Source organism: Aspergillus flavus, chromosome 8 (assembly GCF_009017415.1).
Source record: "Aspergillus flavus chromosome 8, complete sequence".
NCBI lineage: Eukaryota > Fungi > Ascomycota > Eurotiomycetes > Eurotiales > Aspergillaceae > Aspergillus > Aspergillus flavus.
In genome coordinates, this window is record NC_092403.1 from 318,350 (window position 1) to 344,708 (window position 26,359).

A 26,359-nucleotide genomic window follows, 5' to 3' on the forward strand; every position below is an offset into this window, starting at 1 on the left:
TGCTTCTCAACTTTCTCCTTTTCATCATCCATACAACAACCACCACAGACTCTATAAAAACAGGGTCAATGACAACCAAAATGCAACAATGTCCACCCACCATTCCATCAAACGCAAACCCGTCACCCTACCACCCCAAGAAACAGGCATCATCCTCACCACAGCACCACGACCACAAACCTCCCACGGAAAGACCCCAAACACAGTTACACCAACACTAAGACCAACAACCAGCAACGGAAGACCACCGGAACTATACGCACCACCACCGCCCTACTCCCAAAATTCCAATGTCGCACCTCCAATACCACAACCCCCAACTCAACCCCGACCACCCCAAACAACCCTCTCAACGCCACCCCTCCGCAACCACAAAAGCACCCCCAACCTCCGCAATCCACCATCCGCCCTCCCCCGCACCGCAACCGACCTCCCAATCCCAGGCCCAAACGCCATCCAAAAGGCCTACGGCGAAGTGTCCCACTTCCTAGGCGGCCTAATCGCCCACCCAACAGAATCAACCCGCCATTACACAATCCTCCGCCACTCCCACGGCATAGTCTTCTACCGCGGCAGCACGACCTCAATCGCCATCTCCATCTTTTCAGATACCCTCCTTCCCCAGGACAGAAAATACTTCCTCCAAAGCCGCGGCTGGACCGGGAAAACAGGCATGAAAGCCAAAGCTCTCTTCCGTCTTACAGATGACTGGCTAGACGTAACGCCTTCATTCGCGCTTCGCGCAAACCAAGTCTCCCCGGGAGACGAACGCGCGTGGCAAAGAGATATTACCAAGTTTCGCAAGAAGGCACCCTCGAAGCTTTTAAATCATGAACTCCGCGAGACGATTGTGGCCAGAATCCCCGCCGAAGCAGGCGACGGATACTTTCAATTAAATCTCTGCCAGTCCGCGAAGAAGAAAGTCCTCTGTTCGAGTCCCGTTTTCAGGGTCCTAAGTACTTCTCTAGACCCTAGTTCATTACGGGGTGCAAGTCTATCAACCATGCCCCTCGAAGTCGGCGCAATGGTCCTAAGTACATACGCACAGACTGCAGTACAAGCGATCATTAACCCAGTTACGTCAACAGTATCAAATAAATTGACACCCTACAAACCAGGCACAGTCACCCAAACCGCAGCAGAAACAGCATACTCCCTAAGTGGAATGGAAGATCGTGTCGCGCGCATAAGAAACCACAGAGGCAGCAATGACTCAAACCCCACCGACGAGACAGAAAGCCGAGCGAGACAAACCCAAGAATACCAACAGGCCGGGGCGCTGGAAAACGGCCCGCAGTCTCCTTTCCCAATGGACTTTAAAGCGCGCACTCAACCCCAAACTCAGGGTCAATTCAGCGAAAGCTCACGGTACACACTTACCAAAGTCCCGGATACGGTATTGGACAAATTACGCGGGCGTTACCTCGCCTGGGCGCGTTATGACCTCGATAGGAGACCATCAAATACACCTCCTAAATCACCAACTCAGTTTCCAAGTTCACCATATACTCCTTATAACCCCCAGCACGCATATATAACCCCATCCAACTCCCAAGGCTCCCAGATCCAAGCTCAAAGTCAAAGTCAGAAAAGCCCCTGGTTCCCAACAATCCTCTCCATCAGCCCTCTAAATCCATCATACCAGAACAGGGTGAATCTAACATCAGCGATGCAAAAGACAACTCTCCTCCGGTTCCTCGACGAAATCCACGTCCCAGCTTCAAGCAGGGTGCAGATTCGCGTAATGTGTTTTCTGCGACCGGATATCCCTCTTCCGTCGCCGTCTGGTATGACGGAGAAGGATCTTCTAGTCGCGCGAGAGAGGGCAGCTGAGGCGGAGATGTTGGCTGATGCGTGTGACGTTGATTGTGCGCAGGGGATACTGGAGCATCCGGCTTGGGGGCCGGAGGTGCTTGGTGCTTCTGAGCGACAGGGAGGCTGGATGGATCGGACGAGAGAGGGGATGGAGAATGTAAGGACGCGAGCGGAGAAGATAGTTGAGAGTGTGCCCCTTCATTGGATTGGGGTTCGGTCGGCGACGGCAGAGATGCGGGATCGACAGGTGGAGATTAATGGTTTTTATATTGTCCGATAGTCGATGTGGTTCAAGATTGTGTATATTGCTTTGTATTATATGTGGATAATTGTATAATGGCCATCTCTCTGTCTGGGCAGATAGTAAATATTAATAACAACGTACACTCAGGGCACCGCATCATCAAACCTCCATCCAGCACCTCGGACATATTCACTAGGACTTGCCTTCCATTTCCTCAACACGGCTTTGACTTCATCGTTGAGCTCCAGCTCCGCTGAATCGACACGTGAAACCAGAGTTTGGGCCAGCTGGATCCTCAACGTACCATACAACGAGGTATGTTCGTGGATAGGCCCATCTCCAAGGAGTAAGGCACAGGGCAATATCTCTAAGCGTGCAGGAATTTTCATCGCCCCTTCCAGGAGCTTGAATTCGGCCAACAGGGTCGGACCCGCTTCACACCTCTCAACAAGCTGCAGCACACGAAGCGCAAACTCTTTGTCCGGCTCCTCGACGAACGGATTTACCTTTGTCGAGGGGAGAATAGTGACCTGCAATTCCAGCCACGAAGGGAGCACCACGGGTTGGCGATCCAGATGTTCACCCACTCCTCGGTTTGGAGGGATTCCACATTAGCTGCGTTCTGTTCCAATATCCTCTTATAGAGCACTTGGTACCGTCCCTGGCATTCCGAACCTGTATACCCACGAGATTTACCTGCAAGTGCTCATGGTTCATTCAGGACTCTCGTTCTTCGCTTTCTTTCTGCTTCAGGAGCTGTGGAGTATGAGACCATAGTCGACCTACATGTGACATTAGTGAGGAAGCAATGCAGCGCTTACAAGCGCTGATTTAGCAGGGCGACCTTGGATCTAGACTCACAATAAGTGACAGAAGTTGAAACTTATATATTGTTCGCTTTTACCAACAGCAGATTCCCATAGCAGTGAGATCTATCTCCAGATAAAATACAACTTTAGATTGCCAGCCGAGAATAGCACTGTCCTTGGGACTACCACTATACTTCTCATAGCATGCTGAAGTAATTCGAAAACTTCAGTTATCTTTGTCCAAGTAAATGGTATCCTGTATTTACAAGCTTCAAGGCGAGATGGAGATGAGAGCTGTTTGATAACAAGTATAAGTCATAGCCCTCACTACCAGTCTGCCATTTTGGATTCTAGCATCAACCCTGTCTGATATACGCAACAATCATTCTTCAATAGTCCTAACTCCTGACCCATGTACAGCCAAAAAACAACAATTGGACGGGCCTGGATGGTATCTGAGGAATCAACGTCCGCCGGAAAAACAAAAGTCCACGAACTAAAATAGAGGACCCACGTGGGTACCAACAAAATGCCCGAAAAGGGACAACTTTATCACGAACTGAAGATAAGATGGATGGGGCTGGTGGGTCACGCATATCATATCGAATCGCATACGTAATAAGCGCCTTATCTGCCTTACGGAGTACGTAGTAATAATAGTAAACAATGATCCATTGGTTTGGTATCATTCAGAGTGGAAATATAGCTATGAAGATATTAAAAGACCTTCGCACATGGGCATGCAATTCGTAACTAGAATACCGAAATTAGAAGAGATGAAATCACTCGATCAGCGCCATCAGCTTCCTTCCCCACGTATCCCTCGGTCGGGGCGGTTTCTCCGCCGCTAAAATCTCCTGCAAGCCTGTTTGCAAGTCCACCTCTTCTGGTCGCCATGCCCATGGATCCTGCCAGAACAAGATGCGGTGACCGGCGTACAAGACGAGGAAGGCGGGAATACCAATGTAGGCGGTGAAGAAATTGGACGCGGACCATTCCGACGGGAAGAAGCAGGTGAAGCCGTTGATCAGAGTCAAGAAGATCGCGCCACCCATGCCGATGTACATCCCGTAAGGCTGCATGCGGGAGTAGTAGGGCTTTTCGATGCCTTGCACTTGGATGGCCTTGTTCCATCGGATGTAGATGATGCCGCAGCAAGTCCAACTGATAAATCCGGAGGTGTTGGTGAAGTTGATCAGCCAGTTAAAGACCGTGTTACTGCCGCTCCCGACAGAGAGGTATGCGAGAAAGAGGAAGAGGGAAGAGATGCCGACCGCGTAGTAAGGGACACCCCACCGGTTGCAGGCTTTGAAAATGCTGGGGGCATTGCCCGACACCGCAAGACCGTAGAGAGAGCGGGAAGACATGTAGAGGAAGGAGTTTCCAGCCGACCAGGCGGATGTAAGGATGGCCGCATTGACAATGTGATTTAGTACGGGAATTCCGGCGTTGGAAATCGCGACCACAAAGGGGGAGGAGGAGGCATCGTGGCCATCGCCATGTACCAGCTCTTTGGCGTTGGACGGGCAGATGACACCGATCGCGAGCGAACCCAGGAAGTAGAAGATGACGAGTCGATAGATATAGCGACGCGCAACCTTAGGGATGTTCCGGCGCGGGGATTCCATCTCACCACCACTGATCACCACAAGTTCAGGGGCAAAGAGGAACGCGATGGCACTCTTGACGATGCATTGCAAAAGACCAACAAAGCGACCACGGTCACCACTGACTAAATATGTGTTCATGACACCGGGGTCTTTCCAGTAATGGAAGCCAAGACGCTGACGGTTTGGTCCGCCGCCCCAGAAGAGGATGAAGGAGAGGATGAGAAGGCCGACCAGGGTGATAATCTTGATGCTGGCAAACCAGAATTCGCTCTCTCCGTAGGCACCGACCGGAAGAAAGTTGAGTACCACAATAACCACCAGCATGATGGTAATCCACACGGCGATGTGAACGCTATTGGGCCAGTAATCGATGACCATGGACGCGGCCACGATTTCATAGGCAGCTAGAATCGCCAATGAGTACCAGTAAAGGTATCCCATGGCGAAACCCAAGCTCCGTGAGACGTAGCGAAAGCCGTGGTAGCTCATGGTGCCACCGTGGACCGGCATGTAAGCACCTACTTCGGCGATTCCGGTGACGATCGCATAAATGAGTGCGGAGATGAAGGTGTAGCCCAGGAGAAGAGATAATGGGCCACCAATCACTAGCGCTTGACCCGAACCCACGAACAGACCGGTGCCAATTGTGCCTCCCAGTGCCATCAGTTGTACATGTCGATTTTTGAGACCGCGCTGGGTATTCATGTATCGCTCGTCCAGCAGGTCGGCCTCCACCATGGCCTGCATGGTGCCCGCCTTGACATCGCCGGATTCAGGATCATGGGAATAGGACGCCGCCGGAGCGATAGTGGGCTTCTCGCCGGAACCCATGTTGTCGTGGTCCCGAGTAGTTAGTAGGGGAAGGGTTAGCAACCAGAGTAAATATTGATTTTAGAAATGGTCAAGAGCGAGAGATGAAGAAGCTATGCGCGGGACACCCTCGGTTATAAAGTCGCCAGACGTTGCGGGCCAAGCAGAAAAAAGAACAAGCCACTAGCCTCGGGCGTAACATGTGTTGCCTTATCTGCAGCTACACTTTGGGGCCAGGGTCAGTGACCTCTCGCCGTATTCGTCTTAGTTCAGCTTCATTAACGGGAAGTTGGTCGTAGACAGGGCTTGGTACGCATGCTCACTGGTTGGACCAGCCAAGAAAATGGGCGGAGGTGAAGTTGCGTCCGGTTGCTGATAAGAAGGAATCTACATGCGGGGAAGTTTTATTCCCTTCTACTCAGACCGGTCGTGTTGCCTTTCCGGTGATTGGAGGGTGAAGCTCAGGTGGCTTGTTTTAGGGTTCACGCTTATCAGCGGTTGACTTCCTTCGTTTCTTTTGTTTCCAAGTGTCCCGTGGCGTCCAGGGATTTCTTAGCTTTTCTTGATCAGAAGTTGGATGGATAACGAGAGTGATAATGTCAATTCCATTACAATCACTTTTATTTACTCATCCGTTGTCGGCGGAAAATATCATATCAAAAGTGAGGAGAAGTGATAAGCCACCCGGTGAAACCAGAGATATCAACGAAACCACTACGAGAGCCTACAACCACTTTTAGCCTTACCACCTGCATGATAATCCCTCATCCACGCCACTCTGTGCACTAAGTTAATGCCCCGGATAGCTAAATCTTAATTCACCGGTCCGGACACCGGTCCGGACCCTGGAGGCATGGTTATCATGGAACCGTCAGAGTGTGTGCACGTCAAAATGAAGCATATCTGGAGACCCACGGACATCTCGCTTAGCGGCCGGCCTGCATTAGTCGCTGTTTCTGCAATATTAGCCAGTGAGATCCAATGTCAGAGGTCGCACCGACAACTGTTTTGATAGCGGGCCGGTATGCGACAAACAGTGCCGGTGAGTTGACATACATCAGATATCTCTGACCCATGAGGCGTGCGATGCAGCCCTACATCAGCGATACCCATTTATCCTCCAGTTACATGCCGCGTAGCCCAGGATGACGTTATTCCACCAGATGTTCTGGAATGCTATCTTGAAAAGTGACCAAAGCACCTTTACGCGAGCGTATCATGGATAGTTATACCACTTTTGCCGAGGATCCAAACGAGGAGATAGTCCGATTCAAGTATACTGGTCACGGCCCCATCCGCTGATCCGATCCCAGTTCACTACCAGAATTCGTCCGCCACGCTCTTGACCCTCACGCTCAAGCCGCCGAAGAAGTCGCATGTCCTGCGGAGTGAGGACCTTGCCGTCTAACCGTCGTTCCCATGCAGCTTGGGTAACCACCGGGGCCAAATCCTCCGCGATACCAGCTTCATCTCGATTACGTGCGTAGACGTGCTGGGATCCTACCTCCCGGGAGAACAGCCACACGGACCCAACAACGGCGTACCGACGCTCCAGGAGCCAAATAATCGGCCAGGTGATCAGCCACAGTTGAAGAATAAGACAGGTATAGTACACAAAGTTATTGTTACGGGCACGGTTAATCCAATGTGGCGAATAGACCGTAAACGACCGGTTGGAGAAGGATGTGGAGATGTCGATGTTGCCTTGATAGTTGAGAGACCGTAGATGGGAAGTTAGAGTAGAATGGATGATAGATGAGTTGAAGTTCTCGATGTGCCGGGTGAACGTGAAGCTGCGCCATTAGATTAGCATCATGTGTATCCACCAAACGAAATCAACAAACGTACGATTTGACTGGGGAGGGGTCCTGGCAGAACCGCTCACACCAGCCCATGAGATCCGGTCCTGCATCATCCTCGACCAACCCGACATTTTCAGTAGCAGTACCGTCTTCTTCGGTTGGCAGCCTGACCCTCCTCCCTCTTGCGTTTCGCTTCCACGTACGCGACCGACATCGCCCACCCCGATATAGCTTTTGCCCATCCCCGTCCCGCGCTACGCGCAACTGATACCAGCCTGCATCGTGATCGGGGTCGCCCACCAAGTAATTTGTCAGATTGATCCGGAAGTCAAAATCGACCACAGACTCCGTGCGGTTTTCCTTGCGATCATTTCGGTCGGGGTGGGTCTCTTGATGTGCGCCGCGGACACTTAGACACGGTCGTGGGGGTATGCGAGCCTCGTGGCTGATAAGACTGTGAAGTGCGGTGGGATCTTGACTCAAAAAGGGGGACATGGTTGTAGACGGTCGCTCAGTAATCTCAGATCGGTCATTGTCTTGTACTTCATTGTCGGCGATCGGGGGTGTCGCTGTGGAAGGTCCAGCCAGAGGTGGAAGAGAGTCGTCCAAAGAGGGTTGTCCGGAGACCACCTGTTCGTACGGAGGAGGGAGATCATTGGGATCGCAATCTGGCTGTAGCTTGCCCATCGTAAGACTGCAGTACTGATATGTGCTAGGAAAAGGTGTACGGAGAGGGAAGTTGTATATAGCACGGAGCAGCTAGGAAACAATGAGGCGATGAGACAATTCGTCATCTGTCATGTGTCATGGTTGCTGCCTGATAACCTTGAGCTTGGCATAAGGCAGAATTCCAAACAGCTGCCAAACTTTCTTATCCTCGGATTCTCCACCGAGAAACACATTCCGAAAGACCCACCCAGCAGTCGAAATATCCTACAGTTGGCCGTAGCTCATCTACTACAATGGAAATTGCTAAAATGTCATTATCGTTAAATCTTATGCATTGTCATATCTAAATATCATCCTCCATCTAGACTATATCAGTCAAGCTTGTTCCAAAAGTCAACATCACACGACACCATACATTTCCCAAGAGTTCTATTCCCAAACGGCTGGTCCCACCGCACAGCGCAGGCAAATAGATCGGGGATGAAGAACTAGCCCGCGCGTGAACAGAAGAAGCCTGCGTGCCCGGACTACCTACAGGGCCTCGACCCAGCTCCCAGGCCGTCCTCTCAGAACACCCAACTCGGCAAGAATTGACGGAACCTGGCGAAAGCCCCAGGACCCGGACTCGGGTACGCCCCGGGGCCGAGGGGATGGTCGGCGCACATGCGGACGTCGGTCATCGTAACACCTTCCGGCAGTTCTGCTGGGTCGATCCTCATTACTCCAAGGGACCCGCACTCGGCTTCCGCCGCGGCGACCTCGTCGGGGGTTGCATCTGGGCGGAGAGCGGCGAGGGCGGTGGTTGCGGAGATGCCGAGAAGGAGGGAGAGGTAGATGAGGGGTTTCATGGTGGAGTTGGATCAGGCGATGATCTTATAGAGTGATGTAGTTAGTTCTAGAGAGTAAAAAAAAGAAAAGAAAAAGAAAAAGAAAAAAGGAGAGAGAGAGAGAGAGAGAGAATGAGGAGCAAATGAGGGCTAATCAGGAAACAAAGGGGACTTCGTACCTTTGAATTCACGCAGGAATACTGGACGGGTATTTGGTGAGTGTAAAGGGGAAGGTGACAAGCGCTAATCCTCTGAGAAATGAAGATATTAATGCGTTGGGAAGCAGCGGGCTTCATCCTAGCTGCTACTAGCGGGTAAGGATATAGGACGTGGTGTGGTTCGGTACTGTCTCAGTCTGCTGGGGAGCCTGCTTCTTTGTACAGCCCCTACTAGTATGACCGGGCAGCCCGATTGGTCGGTACCCTCGTTTGCTGCCTGGGCAGCCTTGACCTGGTAAGTCATGGACCCCAGTCAGTGAGGTCTCACCCTGTCGCCGCTCTTATCTACGAAAGTAGACACACAGGAGATTTCCTTATCTGGTGAGAATAGAGTGCCCACTCGCATGGGCATGGCAGGACTAGCCCCATTGATGTAACATCAGGGTTATGAAGACACGGCCAGGAACTCCATTCTCGCCGGACGATCGTCAGTGGGTGCTCTAGACCGGCCCGGTCCGAACTTGGTGTGGGAAAGAACCATTTTTTTCCAATAGTATTAATCGGTTGAAGATCCAGGGAGCCCTATTTGAATTTGGTGACCTTGTGGGGTGGCGCTCTGTTGAAATCGCGGATGTGCCAGCATTTCATCTTGGCCAGTATATTTCGTTGCAGGTATAAGGTTCCTGAGCTCCAACATTCCCAGGCTCGACAGTACTCCCTGAGTGACGAGCTCTCTCCGTACTACTACTGTATCAATGTGAAGAAAGAAGATGGGCTGAACACTGCAGAGAAGAGCGCGGGTGCTCACCATGCATATATCTCGAGTCTCCTACCAAATAGCTTCAACAAGGGTGACACGGTCAAGCCTTGCTACCCTGACGGTGACTCCTTCCTCTGAGAAACCGATACTGAGCCGAGTCATCCTGTTGTCCTTATCTCCGCCAGTGTGGGCTCAACATTACTGATCTCGATTCTGATTGCATTGACGTCACAGTCGGCATCATTCCGGAGTGCGTACCGTTTAAGAACATATCTTGAACCTGACCAACGATCGTCCCAACGCGCATGCCACCTTTTTCCACAGCCACCAATCCCTCGAAGAGAAACAGGGTGTGGATTATCACCATGTCGTACACGTCAACCTGTCCAAGCTTGACGGGAACACTGACTTGTTTACTGGTTCTGTCAATGCAGGTTATAATTCCCCCATCAATTTCACTCACATGTCTCTTATGGTCTGTGATCATGCTACCCGGAGATACATTCCGCAGTGGATTAGTGTATAGTGTCATGCAGAATAATAACGATCACCACAAATCAACTATACGTGCAACGGCTATTTGGGGGTGGGCGTTTCAACTACCGACTGGTGTTCTCCACTATACCCCATCCTCCACGGACCGAAACGCCTCGAGTGCGGAGTTAATTAATTTCCCCACATTTCTGCACGGGGTCCAGTCGGAAAAATTATACGACGCCTGTCTCAACATTTCCTGCAATCTGACTCGACCATCTTGCTTACGAGCGCTTAGCTGGGTCCGTTCCAAAAAGAGACATGGAGCTCTCTTCTGGATCAAGAGCGGAGCATCGCCCGATCCACGCGTGGGCCCAGAATGTCTATCAGGGGCGCATTTCTCCAGAGTCCAGATTTTATAAGAACAGCCGAATCCTGAAGAGCGAGCTATCTTTCAGAAACAGACAGCGCACAGCCAACAACAACGGGCAACAAGTCAGAGCAAGCACCATGAAGCTTAACCCTTCACTCCTCACCGCAGCCGGCCTGGTGTCGGCCCAATTGGCCTCTGCTCTTCCCCAAGCGTCATCCTCAACTGTCTCGCCCAGTCCGAGTCCATCCGCCACACCCGGTTCTTTCGTTACTACTTCAGGTCTCAACTTTGTGATCGATGGCAAGACAGGATATTTTGCCGGTTCCAACTCATACTGGATTGGATTCCAGAAGAACAACGACGATGTGGATCTCGTATTCAGTCACTTGCAGGAATCCGGTCTCAAGATCCTTCGTGTCTGGGGGTTCAATGATGTCAACCAGAAGCCCACCGATGGCTCGGTCTACTACCATCTGCTGGCAGATGGCACGGCAACCGTCAATGAGGGTGAAGATGGCCTCCAGCGACTGGACTACGTGGTCTCCTCGGCAGAGAAGCACGGTATTAAGTTGATCATTAACTTCGTCAACTTCTGGGATGACTATGGTGGTATCAATGCCTATGTCAAGGCCTTCGGTGGGTCGAAGGAGGACTTTTACACCAACGACGCCATGCAGGCAGCCTACCGCGCTTATATCAAGGCAGTCATTTCGCGGTACAGCGACTCTACCGCGATCTTTGCATGGGAACTGGCCAATGAGCCCCGTTGCCAGGGCTGTGAGACCACCGTGTTGTATAACTGGATCGAGAGTACCAGCCAGTATATCAAGTCGTTGGACTCGAAGCATCTGGTTTGCATCGGTGACGGTATGTGAACCTGGCCTTTCCTGTAATCTACAATCTCTAACAAGAGCAGAGGGCTTCGGCCTCGACACTGGTTCGGATGGAAGCTATCCGTACCAATACTCTGAAGGAAGTGATTTTGCCAAGAACCTGGCTATTCCCACGATTGACTTCGGAACCTTCCATCTCTATCCAAGCAGCTGTAAGTCTACATCAGTAGCAAATCAAACAGGGTAAGCTAATGCTCTTAGGGGGAACCACGAATGACTGGGGCAACGGCTGGGTCACCTCGCACGGGGCAGCCTGCAAGGAGGCTGGAAAGCCTTGCCTGTTCGAGGAGTATGGAGTGACCTCGGACCATTGTGCCGTTGAGAAACCTTGGCAAAACACGGCACTTAACACAACTGCCATCTCAGGGGACCTCTACTGGCAGTACGGAGATCAGCTGAGCGGTGGACCATCACCAGACGATGGCAACACCTTCTACTATGGAACGGATGATTTCAAGTGTCTCGTGACTGACCATATTGCGGCTATCAACAGTCGTAACTGATGCGGAGTTCACATTGACAGTGTGAAGACAGAGTTGTACAGGAAAGTGCTGGTTAGCGAGTGTATCTTTGAAAATGAAGTGCAAATTTCACTCTCTAAGTTTCCGCTTAAATGTCCATTCGTCCGCTAGAGGCACCTCCATGGCGTAGTAAGTAGGCGTGTCGTGTAGGTGACTGTGGTGCTGAACCTCCCGTCTACTGGCGTACTTTCCGACGACGTCTATTTCAGAGTCCAAGTATAGTAAGTAGAATACACAAATCCAGCTGAACAAGCGAAGTTCATTATGCAAGCTCCTGTGGACGGGGCTCGGGCTTCCCAAGCTCATATCGAACAACTGTTTGCGGCTGCTGTACTGTAGGCACTGACTCGGTCCAAGACTTCGACGGTACAACACTATGTTGCGATGACCTCCTCCGTCGAATATAGAAGAATGCACAAGCCATTGCAAGCAAAAATACACCAACACCAACCCCTACCCCAATACCAGCCGCAGCACCGGCTCCTATCTGACTGCCGGTAGAATTCACAACCGGTGGAGACACAACATCAGTCGGAGTCGCATATAGCGGTGTGCCGGTTGCGGGCAGATATTGAATTGTAACCAGTTTGCTGGGTGCTGGAGCAGGGAATTTCTCAACAGAAAGGCTTGAGCAATCGGCCTTTCCATCACTGGTATATGTGCAACAGGCCCAAAGCCCTGTATCTTCATCATAGTCTATGATTGATCCAGGTTGATTGCCTATATGGATTCAGCATTGTTGATACTGTAAACCTCTTAGATGGGAAATTACCACATCGGTTCATGCATGCCGGGTCCTGGAGTGTTGGATCCGTGCAATCCGCCGTATAGTATCCATTGACCGAATTGTTCTTGGAATAGTGGCAGATGCCATTGCTCATACAATAGTCACCCTTTACACAACATTGCACGTGGGGATAAGTTGCGTTTGGAATGCCGCAGGGCGCATCTGCATCAAAGTTGGAAGATATCCTGCCTAAATGGAGCGAATAGCACGACATACTGATTTAGGTCACTGTGTGGGGATGTTTTGCCTCGCGGGAAAGAAAGGGGTATTGCTGGGATTTATATGCTGAGGGGTGGAAACAGGGTTGTTCTTAAGCGCCCTTCAGATGCGCTAGTCATGTGGGATGGTGGCATTTTATGTGCAGGGATTTGTTTCATGTAACCCTAGTTTGAATTGTCAATATTCCACCTGCTGGTGTGTCTACTATGGCAGTGATACATCGATCACAAAACAAGCGCCACAATAGTCCTCATATATTAAGGATAATTCCTATGCGCTAAGGAGGTGAAACAAGAGGTTATCCGAATTCGCAGTCATTGTTGGGGCGTTGTGCTAGTATTAGTGCACAGAACATATTACACTAATACTTGTAACCATGAGTAATCTTAGCCTTTTTTTAGTCACCCGCATACATCCTGGATATAGTTATACAATTATTCATCTACTCTCCACTATCTAATTGGACACTATCAAGGCAGTGCGAGGCGCAGTGGAGTGGTGGAGCAGGGAATGAGATCCTTCCACCAGCTTTAGGGCATACCCTATTGGCCAGGGTGGATGAGATTTACTATACCGTATGTGGAGATTCAACTCAGATCCATTCCATGTTAATTGCTTTACTTCCCAGTGTGTACTCCGAAGTGAACTAATTCAATTATTTCAATGATGAATATCTGTATTCAATGTGAATCATTATAGTCTTATAGAAGGCTTTCTGGCATATTCGGCTCACTCTCTCTCATAATCTTGCCATACCGATTCGTCCTTCAGCTTGACTACATTACTACACACATGACTACTACCATCTTAACTCACTTTTCTCTATGACTACGACTATTATTCTACGGACACTATTCCTGTGATCGCCAATATCGTTTGCACACCTACCATAACCAGCTTCATGAATCTTACTCCTGCTCCGACACCGAGCTATACGTTTGCATACCCAACTCCGTGGAACTCCGAAGCTGCAGATCACAAAAGTCCTTCGCTATGAAATGGCCGAGTATCCGGTAGTACCGAAATTTCAGTTGAAGTGAAAAGATAGCCAATATCATCAGCTCCTAAGCCCATTGCGGGTATCAAGTTTTCGAGTCCAACACGAGCCTCTGCCTAGTGACCCTGTCGAGAACTCGGTTCAGTCGGACCTGACTTGTAAGCCGAAGTCAACCTGATCGTTCCCACTCTGGATATCATATGTTCTTTCCGCGTTTTTTTCACAACACCAAGTCAGGTCAGGTTCAAAATTACTTACAATACCATAAAGCTGACATTCAGTCAAAATGGTGACCTTGATCAGTGCGGGCGTCACTTCCTGGTAATGATAAATTCGGAATCCTGGCGCATGTTAGGGGATTTTGGGGGCCAACCCATCCGGAAATCACACTGTGATACAATACTTACTTTCTGGCTATAAGATCGTTCCAAATGGCCACCAATGCCGAGACTACTATCGATTAGTCTACGGCCCTTGACCCTAAATTAATTTTTTATTCGCCCCATTCCGGGATCGTGTTAATCCAGCAGTACGTTCCTACCTCAATGGGAGCAACTTGACAAGCCGGTTACACAGATCAGCAGAAAATGATCAAGTCATTCTATATTAGGAGCGAGTGTTCTACCAAACAACAGATTTTTGCATAAAGTTATGAGGAGACTTTTTGGATCTTCAATATATAACTGGTTATCTACTTGGTCCTGTGGGGTCTTCCCCCCTGGACAGGCTCGCAACCTCTGTCTGGTCGAGAGCGGCAGTTAATCCGCGAGCCGGTTCTCCTCCTATCTGTCCGCTGGTGCGGATATGGCCAGCCGGCTCAATCGGCTGTTCGTACTCAGCTCCGTGAGACAATTCCCGTAACTAGGATTTGGGGCACAGCCACCTCTCGGTGAGGTGTGTTCTGCATGCCGCGACCAGCGCGCGTCTCTGCCGTTCGTCGGATGCATTTCAGGTGGATCAGGTCAGAAGTGCAATAACTGCCTATATCACGGTCATCGAAGTTGCTAATGGCAGACGACAAACAATCTCAAGAATCATCTCAAAGGCCTTAAAGGATATGAGTGGATTGCGGGCAAAGAAAGGGTGGTGGTATAAGGCAAATCGACAAGGATCGTGTCCTCAGTAAGCTTACTACATAATTACTTCTCAACTGATAGCTTTTGAATATGTTTAACTTGTTTACTAGGGTTCAATCTTACACACCTGGCATTCTCGCCAATGCTGTATGACTTCATAACGTAGGTTTCAAAGAAGAAGAGACTATCTGCGTATATCACAAAGTACCTTGAACGTTCAGACCTTCGATTTTCTTTCTTCTATGCCTATACAAGGAAAGACACGCGAGTACTGGCACCTCTAATAGAGTTGGACTCCGAGGTAAAGAGTATGATTCTAAGAGTGTAAAGGACACTGATCTAGACTCTGTATCTGAGTAAGTTTTATAGATACACAATCTTTACGATTACTAGTATATACTAGTTAAGAAGAGAAACAATCTCAGCTAATGCAAATAAATAGACACGGGATAATAAAGTGATAACGTGCTGGGGGAAAATTCTTTGGCGGTAACACTATCCATGGTATCAAAACCTCACGATACGCGACTGCAAACAGTCCAATATCAAACAAAGGGATATTATAAGCTATAGGTGACACACATGAGGTCGAATATCCCCCATCTCACAGTTCTAGGAGAGACCAATAAGCATTAGCTTGATCAACTGATTTTGGAGTGGTCTTGCTAATGAGAAGGTATTAGATCATGACCCTGAGTATCCGCAGCTTCAGGGCTTGATAAATTTCCAACGACCCGATCATATGGGGACCTGGGGTAAGAAACATCCAAGCATCTAGGACCGGGTGCAACATTGTCCACCCGACTGTGGCCAGGTTTCATCGAAGACACATCGCTGGTGCAGTTGAATGTTGCACTCTACGCCTTCCCCATGTACCGTATCATCTTCTACAGACACATTTGAGCCAGAGTTAATTAATTGGGTTGATCCGAATATTTCCATAGTATTCGGTAAGTAGGTTAATTTAAACTGAAGGATTGCATCTATGCATATACGGAGTACCCACGAAAGAGTGGATATTGAGATGGATAAATAGCGTCCTAAGCCACAGGCTTAGCTTCTTGGCATGCTTAGACCCTTAAATTTATATACAAATAGTATTAGTTTAGGGGCGGAAAACACCTCCAGGGGATGTTAATGTAACATTATGGTCATGGCCCCCAACAATTAGTCCATCGCTACGCCAGATCCCAATATTCTACCGAAGGATGGTTGGTCTAATCTGTCTTTTGCTACTAGTTTACATTGTCCACTCCGTAACTAGCGGACTCGCTAATGACCCTTTGCAATTATTTCCCGATTCGTCTCAGTAGGACTCGGAGTTACCCATCTTGTTCTATATCAAGTCACTCATACGATTCACTAATTCCTTCAAGTTGCATATACGCCAGTTTCGCCCGAATATGTCATATCATCAATGACTATTGATGCACGTGGACACAGGGATCGGGTTTCATTGACTCGACTACAGTGGTAGTTCCTAAAGTCCAGGCCAATCAACCTTTCTCCATTATACACACTCAACTATAGATTGATCAGGAGAATCTTCAAGGTTTCCAAACCATATGCCAGAGGATTCCCTTCCTTCCATGTGGTCCTATACTATAACCGTATTAGTCCTATGGAATCCTGGCTTAGTGGCGTAAGTAGCCGACATGCAGGTTTGCTTCCCGGAAAAATTCTCTGTTTGAAGCTCAGTCAAATCCCAGGTGTGATAAGTATAACAGTCGAATACTTTTCTCGCCTCCTTGTGGGTGCTTCAGTTTCAACATTCCCCAAGTCAACCAGATCTCCAGTACTTCACCATGGGTCCCACCTTCGCCATTGTCATCGCCACATTCTTCTCCCTGGGGGTACTCAGCCACTATCTTGACATAATCTTAAGTCCAACCTGACTGACCTTCCTCTCTAGGCTCAAGCCCTGGAAGCTCCAATTGATGGCTACGGCGTTGAAGACTTTGAATGGGAAGTAGAAGCTTCACCCAGTAACAAGCTCCGCCTCAGGGGAACAATCGAAGAAGTGACCAACCAAGTCCGTTCCATCAAATCCAACTACAAATACGAGAGGCGCGACGGTACGAACGCCTCGACGGCCTCCCTAGAGAAGCACTACGACGAGGAGAGTCTGGTTTGCTACCCGAATGGGTGGGGCGCTGCGGATGGCAACACGGTTCAGGAGGGAGTTGAATACCTCAAGAATGACGTTGCTGGCAAGCCTACAAATGGGCCCGGACCTGGAAACTGTGGCCGAGTGAGCTGCAGTTATAACAATGCTATTTGGTGGTGCAATGATAACGTCAGTGTCCCCCTTGCCCGTCTATGACGGGGTAGGTTACTAGCCCATAAGCTAACTGGTTTTTCGTCGTGTAGACCGAAAGCAAAACTTTGGACTCGTTCAGAGAGATTGGTCTTGCTGCTGAGGAAATCTGCAACAGGTGCTGGATGTCTGCTGTGGCTAGTAACTCGGGCTTTGAGAATCTTTGTGCTGGTCAGATGTTCATGAAGGACAAGTGGAATGTGATTGTACGTGATGCGAAGTGTTAGTTCGTCTTAACTATTGGCATTCTGGTGGCAGGACCTGTGATAGTTGGAAGAAAGGAACTTATATAAAAACGCTTATTATACTGTACTGTATAGTATCACTTCAATTATGATTACGTGGTTCCCTTCCCCTTTACAGCAGCTACTTGTTCTTAATAAGCTCAAACTATTAACCAATCTATTCTCCACAAGATACTAAATGAAAATATCGATAATCCACACATATTTCCGTATTGACAATGGGTATTGAAGGTCAATAGAGTTTATTTAGGTAACATATTGCTGATAACCTGAAACCCCTGTGCAGAATATATTTGAGCAGTGGATGTTGGGAATTTTTAATAGATCTACCTAGACTTCATAGAAGCAATATATCCAGAAACTTTATAACAGCTTTACAAAATTAGAGCGTATATGACTATATACTATTTGCTTTATTCCTAGCTAATTATCCCAGGCCAAGAGGTAAAGTCTAGTCCCTGGTCGCAGCTTTGCAGCTACAATACGAAGGCCCGAAAAGGAAAAACAGGAGGTGCTGGCTGATAGTCAAAAACTGTATAAGAAATAAGAATAAAATCACTTCAGCGCTTAGGTGAAATAGAAGCAGAACGTCAAAAGCTACAAAAGAAAACATCTTAGTAGCAAGATGCCGTATCATCCTATAATCCCCGGGTTCAGGAGTTGAAAATGATAGTCTGCCCTGCCCTAGACACACCCAACCTTGATTTACCTGGGCTGTTCGACACCGACCAGCGCTTGGTAGATTAGCAACCTGCGCAAAGCTCCAGCGACAAAGGCACTTGACGTCTTTTTGTCCAGGATTGACATAGGTTCATTTGCGCCACCCAGAGCTCAAGCTGAATATCAGACCGACAGCTTTAAAAGGACCGTTCAGCATAATGCCCCACCAGCATGCAACTTGTGTATAGCTTTCAGCTGGCCATTTCAAGCCTCTGTGTTACATCCAACTTAGATGTAACCTAGAAGGTATCAGATTAGGTAACATCTTATTTTGTTCAGTCTGGCTCTAAATCACAGAACGTGTTCCTTCTTAAGAAAGCAACTAAGCTGAACGCGGCCCCCAGTTTTTCCGCGGTCCGACTTGAAAGCCTACGTTTTCGTTTGCCTTCGTTTGATGCTCCGCATTCTTGACAACATTCAACATACTTAGCTAGCATATAATGCCACTTGGTAGCATCACTGTGGCCTATCTAAACCAAACGTTACACGCACTACGAAGCTGTCTTCCATTCTCCGTCCAATGATCGAGGGTAGTAGTAGTTAGCGGGGGCAGTACGCGTCTTGCCAAGTATCCCATACCATGTATATTTTCACTGACAGATTCAATCGACTCCGCAGAGGTGCATAGGAGTCATCAGCCAGCCACCCATCACCAACCATCGGAGTGATCCTCGCAAGGGTACAATTGCCACTTTCGCCCAAGGGCCACGGTTCTGTATGCATTGCTTCGCCGGAAACGTGCTCAGTTTCCAGAGGACTTGCCGGCCTGCCCGTTCTGGTGTTCCATTTGAATGCTGCGAATAGTCTTCGTGTCATCTTCTGTTGGGTTGATGTCATTACAGTCATATTGAGCATGGCTGGGATGAGTTTTGAGCGCGAAGATCTGCGTTGATTGGAGGATTGCATATTCCACCCTGCCCATCGAGTAAATCGGACTGGGTAAGCCAAATTGTCGACACTTCTCCTGCAGTATGGATGTAACCCTCTCAGCTATGGGAGTTGTTTGCTCTCGAGACGGGCTTCAGGATGAAAGTGCTGAGTCCTTGGCGTTGTCTATAAGAAGCTGCTCAAAGGCCCCGAAGTCGAGAGTTAGACACGCACTGTCCATCTCATCGATCCATCCTTTCCATCTTCTGTGAGCATACTACATCACTCTAACAATTCCTACTTTTTATTACATCCAACCTCTTTATTATTTGCACCCACCATGTCCGTACCACAGTACGTCGCCAAGGAGGCTTTAGTCCGCGACCTGAGAGACTTCATCAGTCGCGACGCAGACCGTACCAAGCGCTTCAACGATGCCATCGCAACCGCTGTGGCCGGTAGCGCAGGTGCCCATGACGAAATGGCCAATGAAGGCATCAAGACCTTAGACGACTACCTCCGCTTCTGCGACGACCTTCTCCAATGGGTTCCCAAGGTCAGCAGCAAGGGCGACGAGCTCCTGCAGAAGATCCTCGTCTTCTACTGGGTCTTCGACCAGCCCGCACTCCGGGGTCTCCAAACGGAAATCCAGCCACAGAACTCCAACACCGATCTCAGCTGGCTTTCCTACTGGCTTGTAACATTCGCGCGCCAACAGGGCTTATTCCTGAGCACGCCGCAGTCCGCTGCCTCCGTGTACTCGTTCTATAGAAACGAGAAGTATAACCAGGAGGCCGATCTCTGGGTGGAACCCAAGTCCGGGTGGGTGTCGTTCAATCACTGGTTTGCTCGCGAGTGGAAAGATATCGACTCGGCTCGTCCGCTCGCGGGGCCAAATGACGACAAGGTCATTGTCAGTGTAGCCGACTCCAAGTTCAACGGTGATTGGGATATCGTAGATGGTAACGTTACCATCAGCGGCATCGATGCTAAGGGGGTAGAATGGCCGATCGACAAACTATTGCAAACCACGACGATCGATTACCACAACGGGACGTTCATGCATGCTTTCCTGGGCCCTACCGACTACCACCGCCAGCACGCGCCTGTGAGTGGTGAGATCATTGAGGTCAAGAATATCCAGGACCAGGTCTACCTCCAGGTTGCTACCAAGAATGGTGGTCACTTGTCCGGCGACCGAAGACTGATCCGGAACCCGCATATGATCACAAGACGCAGGGAAAGGCTCCTGAGTGGCGGTCATGGCTATTACAATCTGGATGCTCCGGACAACGCCGGTTATCAATGGTGTCAGACCCGTGGGCTCATCGTCATTCAGACGAAAGACTATGGTAAGGTCGCGGTGTTGCCCATTGGCATGGCTCAGGTATCATCCGTTGTGATGACCGTGAAGAAAGGCGACCATGTCAAGAAGGGCGACAACATCTCGTACTTCCAATTTGGGGGCTCGGACGTGGTTGTCGTCTTCGAGAAGAAGGTCACTTTCAAGTCCGGTCTGAAGCCGGGTGAGACAAAATTGAACGTGCGGTCGGAATTGGCGAGGTTTCAGTGAGGGACGCGGGGGACGCTATCCCGTTGGGTACACCGTTAACAAAGGCTTAGTTGATTACTTTCTTGGCTGTTCTCGATCTGTGATATAATCATCCGGGTAAAACCAATAGCAATTCCTTCATTTATTAATCTGCTCGTCGTGCGGATCCTTCGGGATCGGATGTAAACCTTCGGAACTCAGCATGTCAGACGGGGGTGCACGGAGGTCCGTTCTCTCACGGCATCGATGGAATATGCCTAGACCTGGTGATTACCAACCCAAAGCCTAGATGCACATGTGGAGTATCAACTTCTATATTGCCAGTATTAAGCAGAAGGGATGTTGTGGGTTCAAGGGGACTTGTGGTGGTAGTCATGTGACCAGCGCGAATTGTTTGCTCACATGACGCGATATTGCTCACGCGCCATCCATCAGCAAAACAGGCGTGACTTGTTCCTTTTTGCCAAATTATAACTCTGCATCCAAAGGAAACTTATCATATAGCTGATTGGTTTGTGGTAATTTCTTATCTTTGAGGCTAGCTCGTTGGTATGCATATGTAGGATACTATGTCATATCTTCGACAAAACATATATTTGCGGAATGAGTGTGATAATTTGATCATTCAGCCTGAAATTGCAAGCCCTCGTTAATCATAATCATATTATTATATTAAAAAGGCATTATAGATAGAAAAGATAGTGCCAACGTGAAGCTACGAGAGTATAACCAACCACGCCCTATTAGAAGGAATGGCTATACTCCCGTGGCGTTCCGTTTACAATGGTAGACGGAAGTATACTACAACAGAAACTCTAAAAGCTCAAGGAGCTACTAGCACAATCCCGGAATTCCCGATCGAATGGTAAGCTACGGCATGTATCTCCAGCACAGATAGATCCGTGCATTCCAGCATCTTCTGGAGAGGTGACATCAGGCCAGTTTGGGATCAAACCTTCGGCCGATTGCCCCGGACATCGGGACCGTCCGAGAAGCAAGTCAGAGACCCATACGTAAACAACGTGGCGATCTAGATAAGATCATGCAATTGACGACCGTTAGAGCCTCCATCTGGACCGGTCATTCATGATTCGAGCAGTAGGGGTTGGCGAAAATAGATATCTTGATCACCTGACATGGAACAAAGTAGGCAGTTGTGGCGTGTGGAGAAGCAACCGTGGGTCGGAAGTTGATTGATCCGGGAAGGCAGGTCACAGGTTCGGGGGTTTCCTGGAATGGAAGGTTCTACGGAAGCGAAACGGTTCCAAATGTTCCAGGTCGGTCGTTGACTTGTCGTGGAGTTGCTCCAGGCAGAAAATTTGCGGGGATACGTCATTCAATCTAAGCGACCACATGACGACGAAGCCCTACTGGGACAAGATTTTTCCGCGCGGTTCCGATTAGTCCGTTCCAAGTCGGGGATCTTACTTCTCTCTAAGGGGTAAAGGGGATGAGATTTTTGAGAGAATTATTATTTGTTTTATTTTTGTTTAATTTTTAAACTTCGCTAAGACTGGTAAACACTGGTCTTATCGAAATGAGTATAGATATTCGTAGCGATGGCTTGCGATAGAATAGAGTTGTTGGCAATTTCTAGAAGTTTGTTGACGAATCGCTAATTTCCATCCACAAAGCTTGGATGGTTCTGGAGCCAACCAAGCACGAGATCCAACGCCACTGACGAGGGCCGGCTCGGTCGGCGATGTTTGGGAATTCAACAAGGAACGATGCCGTGAAGCTGTTTTCCGGTGCCGATGGCTCAGCCATTTCGGTCGGCATTGCTCTGCTTTTTTCACGGTACCATGAACTCGGCCGTCCACCATACTATTAGTAATAGTAATAAGGTATGGTCATTCAGGACGCTAATGTGACCAAGAAAGGTTTTGGTGGCATATAATGGCGGTAGAAAATCGATAGTAAATTGATGCTACATGCGATAATATCATAGTCGTAGGCAGTGACGTTCACTCCGCATTTCCCCTCTTTTGATCGCGGTCCCTGCATCCTGATATTCTCCAGGTTAGGCTTCACCGGTCAACAGAAGAGGAAGTCTCCCCTCGTTTTCTCCATATCACCTCCAGGAAATGCCTCTCCCACACTCCCCGTGAAATTCCGGCCATGTGTGGCCGATGATGCCGAGATTCTGGAGTTGTGGGTGGCGCTAGTCCCAGGACGGTTAAGCACCGCTGTTCGTTTTCGGTCTAGTGCTCCACATCCCTGGCACCTGGACTCGTGACTGGCCAAACCCCAACAAATCCCATTCCTCGAGAATGAATACACGCATACCACATCGACGCAGGATGCCTTCGCCCCCCAAAGCCAAGACGGCTTCAATCACCGTTTTCCTTCTAGGCATGCCGAGGTCACTACAAACCATTGCGAACGGTTACACACTCCTTCCGGAGCCGACAGAACTCTATCGCTGTACCTTGTTGGCGACGTCATATGGGAACCACAGTTAGTTTTTGACACGCGCCTCAACCCAGTTATGACTGTCGGTGGCGCTGATCCCTTCATCTCGTTGTCCCTCCGCCAGTCTCCAGGCTGCGTCCCGATGGGGTTGGCCACCACGACGAACCAGAGGCCACGCCGAGGGGCCGTGGATCCCGAACTGTTGCCTGTCCCCCTGTTGTCCCGGCCGTTTTTTACGGAGTAGCACTTCGGCTGGCCTAACTGGCTCACGGCTGTCGGTTTCGGCCGGCCTCTTCTCCAATCGTTTGCGAGCCCTGTACGGAAATGCGGGTAGTGTTGTCTATTATCCCCGTGTCCCGGACGGACACTGGCCGCGAGGTCTGCTCTCCACATTGGGACTCTCCTTCTCACTAGTTTGTCGTGGAAATTTTCTCCCTTCCTTTTTTGATTTTTTTTTTTTTTTTTTTTTTTTTTTTGTTTTTGCTTATTTTTTCGTATGCGGTTTTGACATAAAAAGGACACAGATCTCCCCTTTTCTGAATCCCAATTTCGATTCCCACATCTGTCTCCTTCTTTCCCATCACATCTTTTCCCTACCCTGGAGGTATACCTTTCTCTTCTTTTGGGATATCCTCTTCTATCCCCATATATCACTTTTCATTTACCTATTCAGTGTTAGCCTTTCGAGCCATAACTGCAAATACGGTCGAACAAATACACTCTTACCGCCCCTTCCCACATACTCTCCACCATGGGTGTTGAGACTTCTGCCGAGCATGGGGAGATGATCAGCCCAGCTGGCGCTCCCCAATACTCCAGCCAAGAATCCGTGGCTGCTAACAAGCCTATGGAAATTGGTGTTGACACTCCCGTTCCCCGCATTACCCTGCGGGCGTTTGTTATGGGTGCCTTCGTTTCTATGGGTGGTCTTCTTTTCGGATACGACACCGGTCAGATCTCCGGTTTCCAGGAGATGGATAACTATCTTGAACGCTATGGTCAACTGAACGATGAGGGTAAATATTATTTCAGCCATGTCCGCTCCGGTCTTATTGTCAGTCTGTTATCCATCGGTACCTTGATTGGTGCTCTGGTTGCCGCTCCTATAGCCGATAAGCTTGGTCGTAAATGGTCTATCACTTTCTGGTGTATCATCCTCAATGTCGGCTTGATTATTCAGATCTCTTCCCCTGCCGGTAAATGGGTTCAGATGGTCATGGGCCGTTGGGTGACTGGTCTTGGCGTTGGTGGTTGCTCCCTGCTCGTTCCCATGTACCAGGGTGAGAGTGCTCCTCGCCAGGTCCGTGGTGCCATGATCAGTTGCTACCAGCTGTTCGTCACTCTTGGTATCTTCCTTTCCTACTGCATTAACTTGGGAACCGAGCATCTCGAAGGCACTGAGCAGTGGCGGATTACCTTGGGTCTTACCTTCCTCTTTGCTCTCATTCTCGGTGGTGGCATGGCTTGCTTCCCTGAGAGCCCACGTTTCGAGTTCCGTCACGGCCGTGTCGATAGTGCTCGTAACACCATGTCCAAGCTCTATGGTGTCCCCGAGAACCACCGCGTCATCCTCCAGGAAATCGAGGAGATCCAGCAACAACTCGACGCCGAATCCCAAGAGCAGGTGTGGCACGAGTTCATCACCGCTCCTCGCATGTTGTACCGTATCGCCCTGGGTATGGTTCTGCAGTCTTTGCAACAGCTGACTGGTGCCAACTACTTCTTCTATTATGTAAGCATCCCTTCAAACCTTGTCCTGAAAGGTCATATGCTAACATCTATATTTAATAGGGTACCACTATCTTCCAAGGTGCCGGTATCTCCAACAGCTTCATCACCCAAGTTATTCTTGGTGCTGTTAACTTCGGTACCACTTTCGGTGGTCTCTACATTGTTGAGAACTTCGGTCGTCGCAAGTCTCTCATCGCTGGTGCTGCTTTCATGTTTGTTTGCTTCATGATCTTCGCTTCTATTGGCCACTTCATGTTGGACGTTCAGAACCCCGAAAACACTCCCGGACCTGGTAAGGGCATGGTTGTTGTCGCCTGTTTCTTCATCACCGCCTACGCCATGACCTGGGGTCCCATGATCTGGGCTATCTGCGCCGAACTGTTCCCTTCCAAGTACCGTGCCAAGGGTATGGCTCTGGCCACCGCATCCAACTGGCTCTGGAACTTCCTCATCGGTTTTTTCACCCCATTCATCACCGGTGCAATTGACTTTGCCTACGGATACGTCTTCGCTGGATGCTTGGCTGTCGCTGCTCTCGTCGTCTACTTCTTCGTCATCGAGGGTAAGGGCCGCACTCTCGAGGAGCTCGACTGGATGTACGTCAACAAGGTCGCTCCCTGGAAGAGCAGCAACTTTGAGATGCCTTCTCTTCACGACCAGCAGTATGGCAACCAGCATGGTCGCAAGGAATCTCGCTCTTATCACGCCGAGAACGCATAAAAAGGGGTTTGGGTGGTCTTTCATTTGGAGTTGGTTATTTGCACTTTTCTTGTGAATACTCTTCTCGTATATATGGGATTATGGGTTACATGATTATATCCATTTGCTTTAACTTGTTATATATCCTTTAGGTCTTCTTATAAGGCCTTTTACAATTAAAGATTTATTACTTCGAATTCTTCCAATCTCTTTGATCAACTTTTTGGAGTAGTTTGTAACACAATCGACCTGTCGCCAGGTAGAAACTTGAAATTTTATCTCTCAATGTATATATAACTGATATCCAACATATTTCATTCAAGAACTCAGCCAAATCTTGATGGAAAATTCTAACTTAAAAAGCATGAATGCTATGACGAGGAGAAAAAATATACTCCCCCACCAAGAAGGCCAACACACCTAACTACGCCACAGCCTCGGCGGATAAAGAAGCCCATCATCCAAATATCTCGAAGACGTATCCAGACGTGCACCATTCGACGTCTCGTCCAGCAAATAGAGTAACTTCGGCGAAGCATTGCGAGCCATAACAAACGGCTCCGCATCATACCATTCTACCCAACAAGATCCCACCTTGTTCGACTTATACTGGCATTTGAGCGGGAGGGTGTACCAGTTAGGAACAGGAGCCATTTCAAGTTGCGCCTTCATTGCCTGTAGGTATTGCTCTAGTTCTCTGAGTTTGTTGCCCATACTATCTTCGAGGGGCGTGAGACTGTAACAGTCTGTCCAAAAACCATTTTTCTTGCCGGGAATGCTTAGGCATTTGGAGGTATCGTCTGCTAGTAACTGTCTGAGGGAATTGGATATGACCTTGGCTGTGTTGTTGGCTTCGTTGTAAGGTGTTCTGAAGTAGAAACGAGTGGTGTTTGAGTTTGGCCTATGGGTGGATTGCATGTTTGACGTTTTGTCTGTCGGTGGTGTGCTGTTTGCTGGGTTGTACGTTGAGTT

General features: G+C 49.1%; 11 protein-coding genes across 11 annotated transcripts; 5 read left to right on the forward strand and 6 right to left on the reverse strand.

Moving 5' to 3' along the window:
- Window positions 1–88: 88 nt before the first annotated feature.
- F9C07_2076236 (uncharacterized protein) lies at window positions 89–2,095 on the forward strand (the record flags this gene model as incomplete). The annotated part of the gene is made up of 1 exon (XM_041287686.1): window positions 89–2,095. The coding sequence occupies one exon, from the start codon at window positions 89–91 to the stop codon at window positions 2,093–2,095; it is 2,007 nt and encodes a 668-aa protein (XP_041151658.1).
- Window positions 2,096–2,202: 107 nt separating this feature from the next.
- On the reverse strand, window positions 2,203–2,776 carry F9C07_2236511 (uncharacterized protein; the record flags this gene model as incomplete). Its single annotated transcript, XM_041287677.1, has 2 exons — window positions 2,203–2,648; window positions 2,716–2,776. 2 exons carry the CDS (start codon window positions 2,774–2,776, stop codon window positions 2,203–2,205), a joined length of 507 nt encoding a protein of 168 aa, XP_041151657.1.
- Window positions 2,777–2,920: 144 nt separating this feature from the next.
- On the reverse strand, window positions 2,921–6,163 carry F9C07_1917429 (amino acid transporter). The gene has a single exon (XM_041287676.2). It carries the CDS (start codon window positions 5,307–5,309, stop codon window positions 3,651–3,653), a length of 1,659 nt encoding a protein of 552 aa, XP_041151656.1. The 5' UTR covers window positions 5,310–6,163; the 3' UTR covers window positions 2,921–3,650.
- A 395-nt stretch (window positions 6,164–6,558) lies between these two features.
- On the reverse strand, window positions 6,559–7,777 carry F9C07_12265 (uncharacterized protein; the record flags this gene model as incomplete). The annotated part of the gene is made up of 2 exons (XM_041295615.1): window positions 6,559–7,081; window positions 7,137–7,777. 2 exons carry the CDS (start codon window positions 7,775–7,777, stop codon window positions 6,559–6,561), a joined length of 1,164 nt encoding a protein of 387 aa, XP_041151655.1.
- Window positions 7,778–8,325: 548 nt separating this feature from the next.
- F9C07_12266 (uncharacterized protein) lies at window positions 8,326–8,607 on the reverse strand (the record flags this gene model as incomplete). Its single annotated transcript, XM_071507801.1, has 1 exon — window positions 8,326–8,607. The coding sequence occupies one exon, from the start codon at window positions 8,605–8,607 to the stop codon at window positions 8,326–8,328; it is 282 nt and encodes a 93-aa protein (XP_071367193.1).
- A 1,692-nt stretch (window positions 8,608–10,299) lies between these two features.
- Window positions 10,300–11,747, forward strand: F9C07_12267 (endo-1,4-beta-mannosidase; the record flags this gene model as incomplete). Its single annotated transcript, XM_041295624.1, has 3 exons — window positions 10,300–11,218; window positions 11,268–11,396; window positions 11,446–11,747. 3 exons carry the CDS (start codon window positions 10,300–10,302, stop codon window positions 11,745–11,747), a joined length of 1,350 nt encoding a protein of 449 aa, XP_041151654.1.
- A 280-nt stretch (window positions 11,748–12,027) lies between these two features.
- F9C07_12268 (uncharacterized protein) lies at window positions 12,028–12,766 on the reverse strand (the record flags this gene model as incomplete). Its single annotated transcript, XM_071507802.1, has 2 exons — window positions 12,028–12,485; window positions 12,538–12,766. The coding sequence occupies 2 exons, from the start codon at window positions 12,764–12,766 to the stop codon at window positions 12,028–12,030; spliced, it is 687 nt and encodes a 228-aa protein (XP_071367194.1).
- A 3,883-nt stretch (window positions 12,767–16,649) lies between these two features.
- Window positions 16,650–17,388, forward strand: F9C07_12269 (uncharacterized protein; the record flags this gene model as incomplete). The annotated part of the gene is made up of 3 exons (XM_071507803.1): window positions 16,650–16,697; window positions 16,757–17,140; window positions 17,215–17,388. The coding sequence occupies 3 exons, from the start codon at window positions 16,650–16,652 to the stop codon at window positions 17,386–17,388; spliced, it is 606 nt and encodes a 201-aa protein (XP_071367195.1).
- A 1,945-nt stretch (window positions 17,389–19,333) lies between these two features.
- Window positions 19,334–20,566, forward strand: F9C07_12270 (phosphatidylserine decarboxylase-domain-containing protein; the record flags this gene model as incomplete). Its single annotated transcript, XM_041287685.1, has 1 exon — window positions 19,334–20,566. One exon carries the CDS (start codon window positions 19,334–19,336, stop codon window positions 20,564–20,566), a length of 1,233 nt encoding a protein of 410 aa, XP_041151652.1.
- A 3,142-nt stretch (window positions 20,567–23,708) lies between these two features.
- On the forward strand, window positions 23,709–25,408 carry F9C07_12271 (putative MFS monosaccharide transporter; the record flags this gene model as incomplete). The annotated part of the gene is made up of 2 exons (XM_041295622.1): window positions 23,709–24,689; window positions 24,749–25,408. The coding sequence occupies 2 exons, from the start codon at window positions 23,709–23,711 to the stop codon at window positions 25,406–25,408; spliced, it is 1,641 nt and encodes a 546-aa protein (XP_041151651.1).
- A 399-nt stretch (window positions 25,409–25,807) lies between these two features.
- On the reverse strand, window positions 25,808–26,305 carry F9C07_2236519 (uncharacterized protein; the record flags this gene model as incomplete). Its single annotated transcript, XM_041287675.1, has 1 exon — window positions 25,808–26,305. The coding sequence occupies one exon, from the start codon at window positions 26,303–26,305 to the stop codon at window positions 25,808–25,810; it is 498 nt and encodes a 165-aa protein (XP_041151650.1).
- Window positions 26,306–26,359: the final 54 nt, after the last annotated feature.

Excerpts from the sequence above, each read along its gene's own strand:
- F9C07_1917429 (XM_041287676.2), bottom strand. The coding sequence starts at position 5,309 with ATGGGTTCCGGCGAGAAGCCCACTATCGCTCCGGCGGCGTCCTATTCC.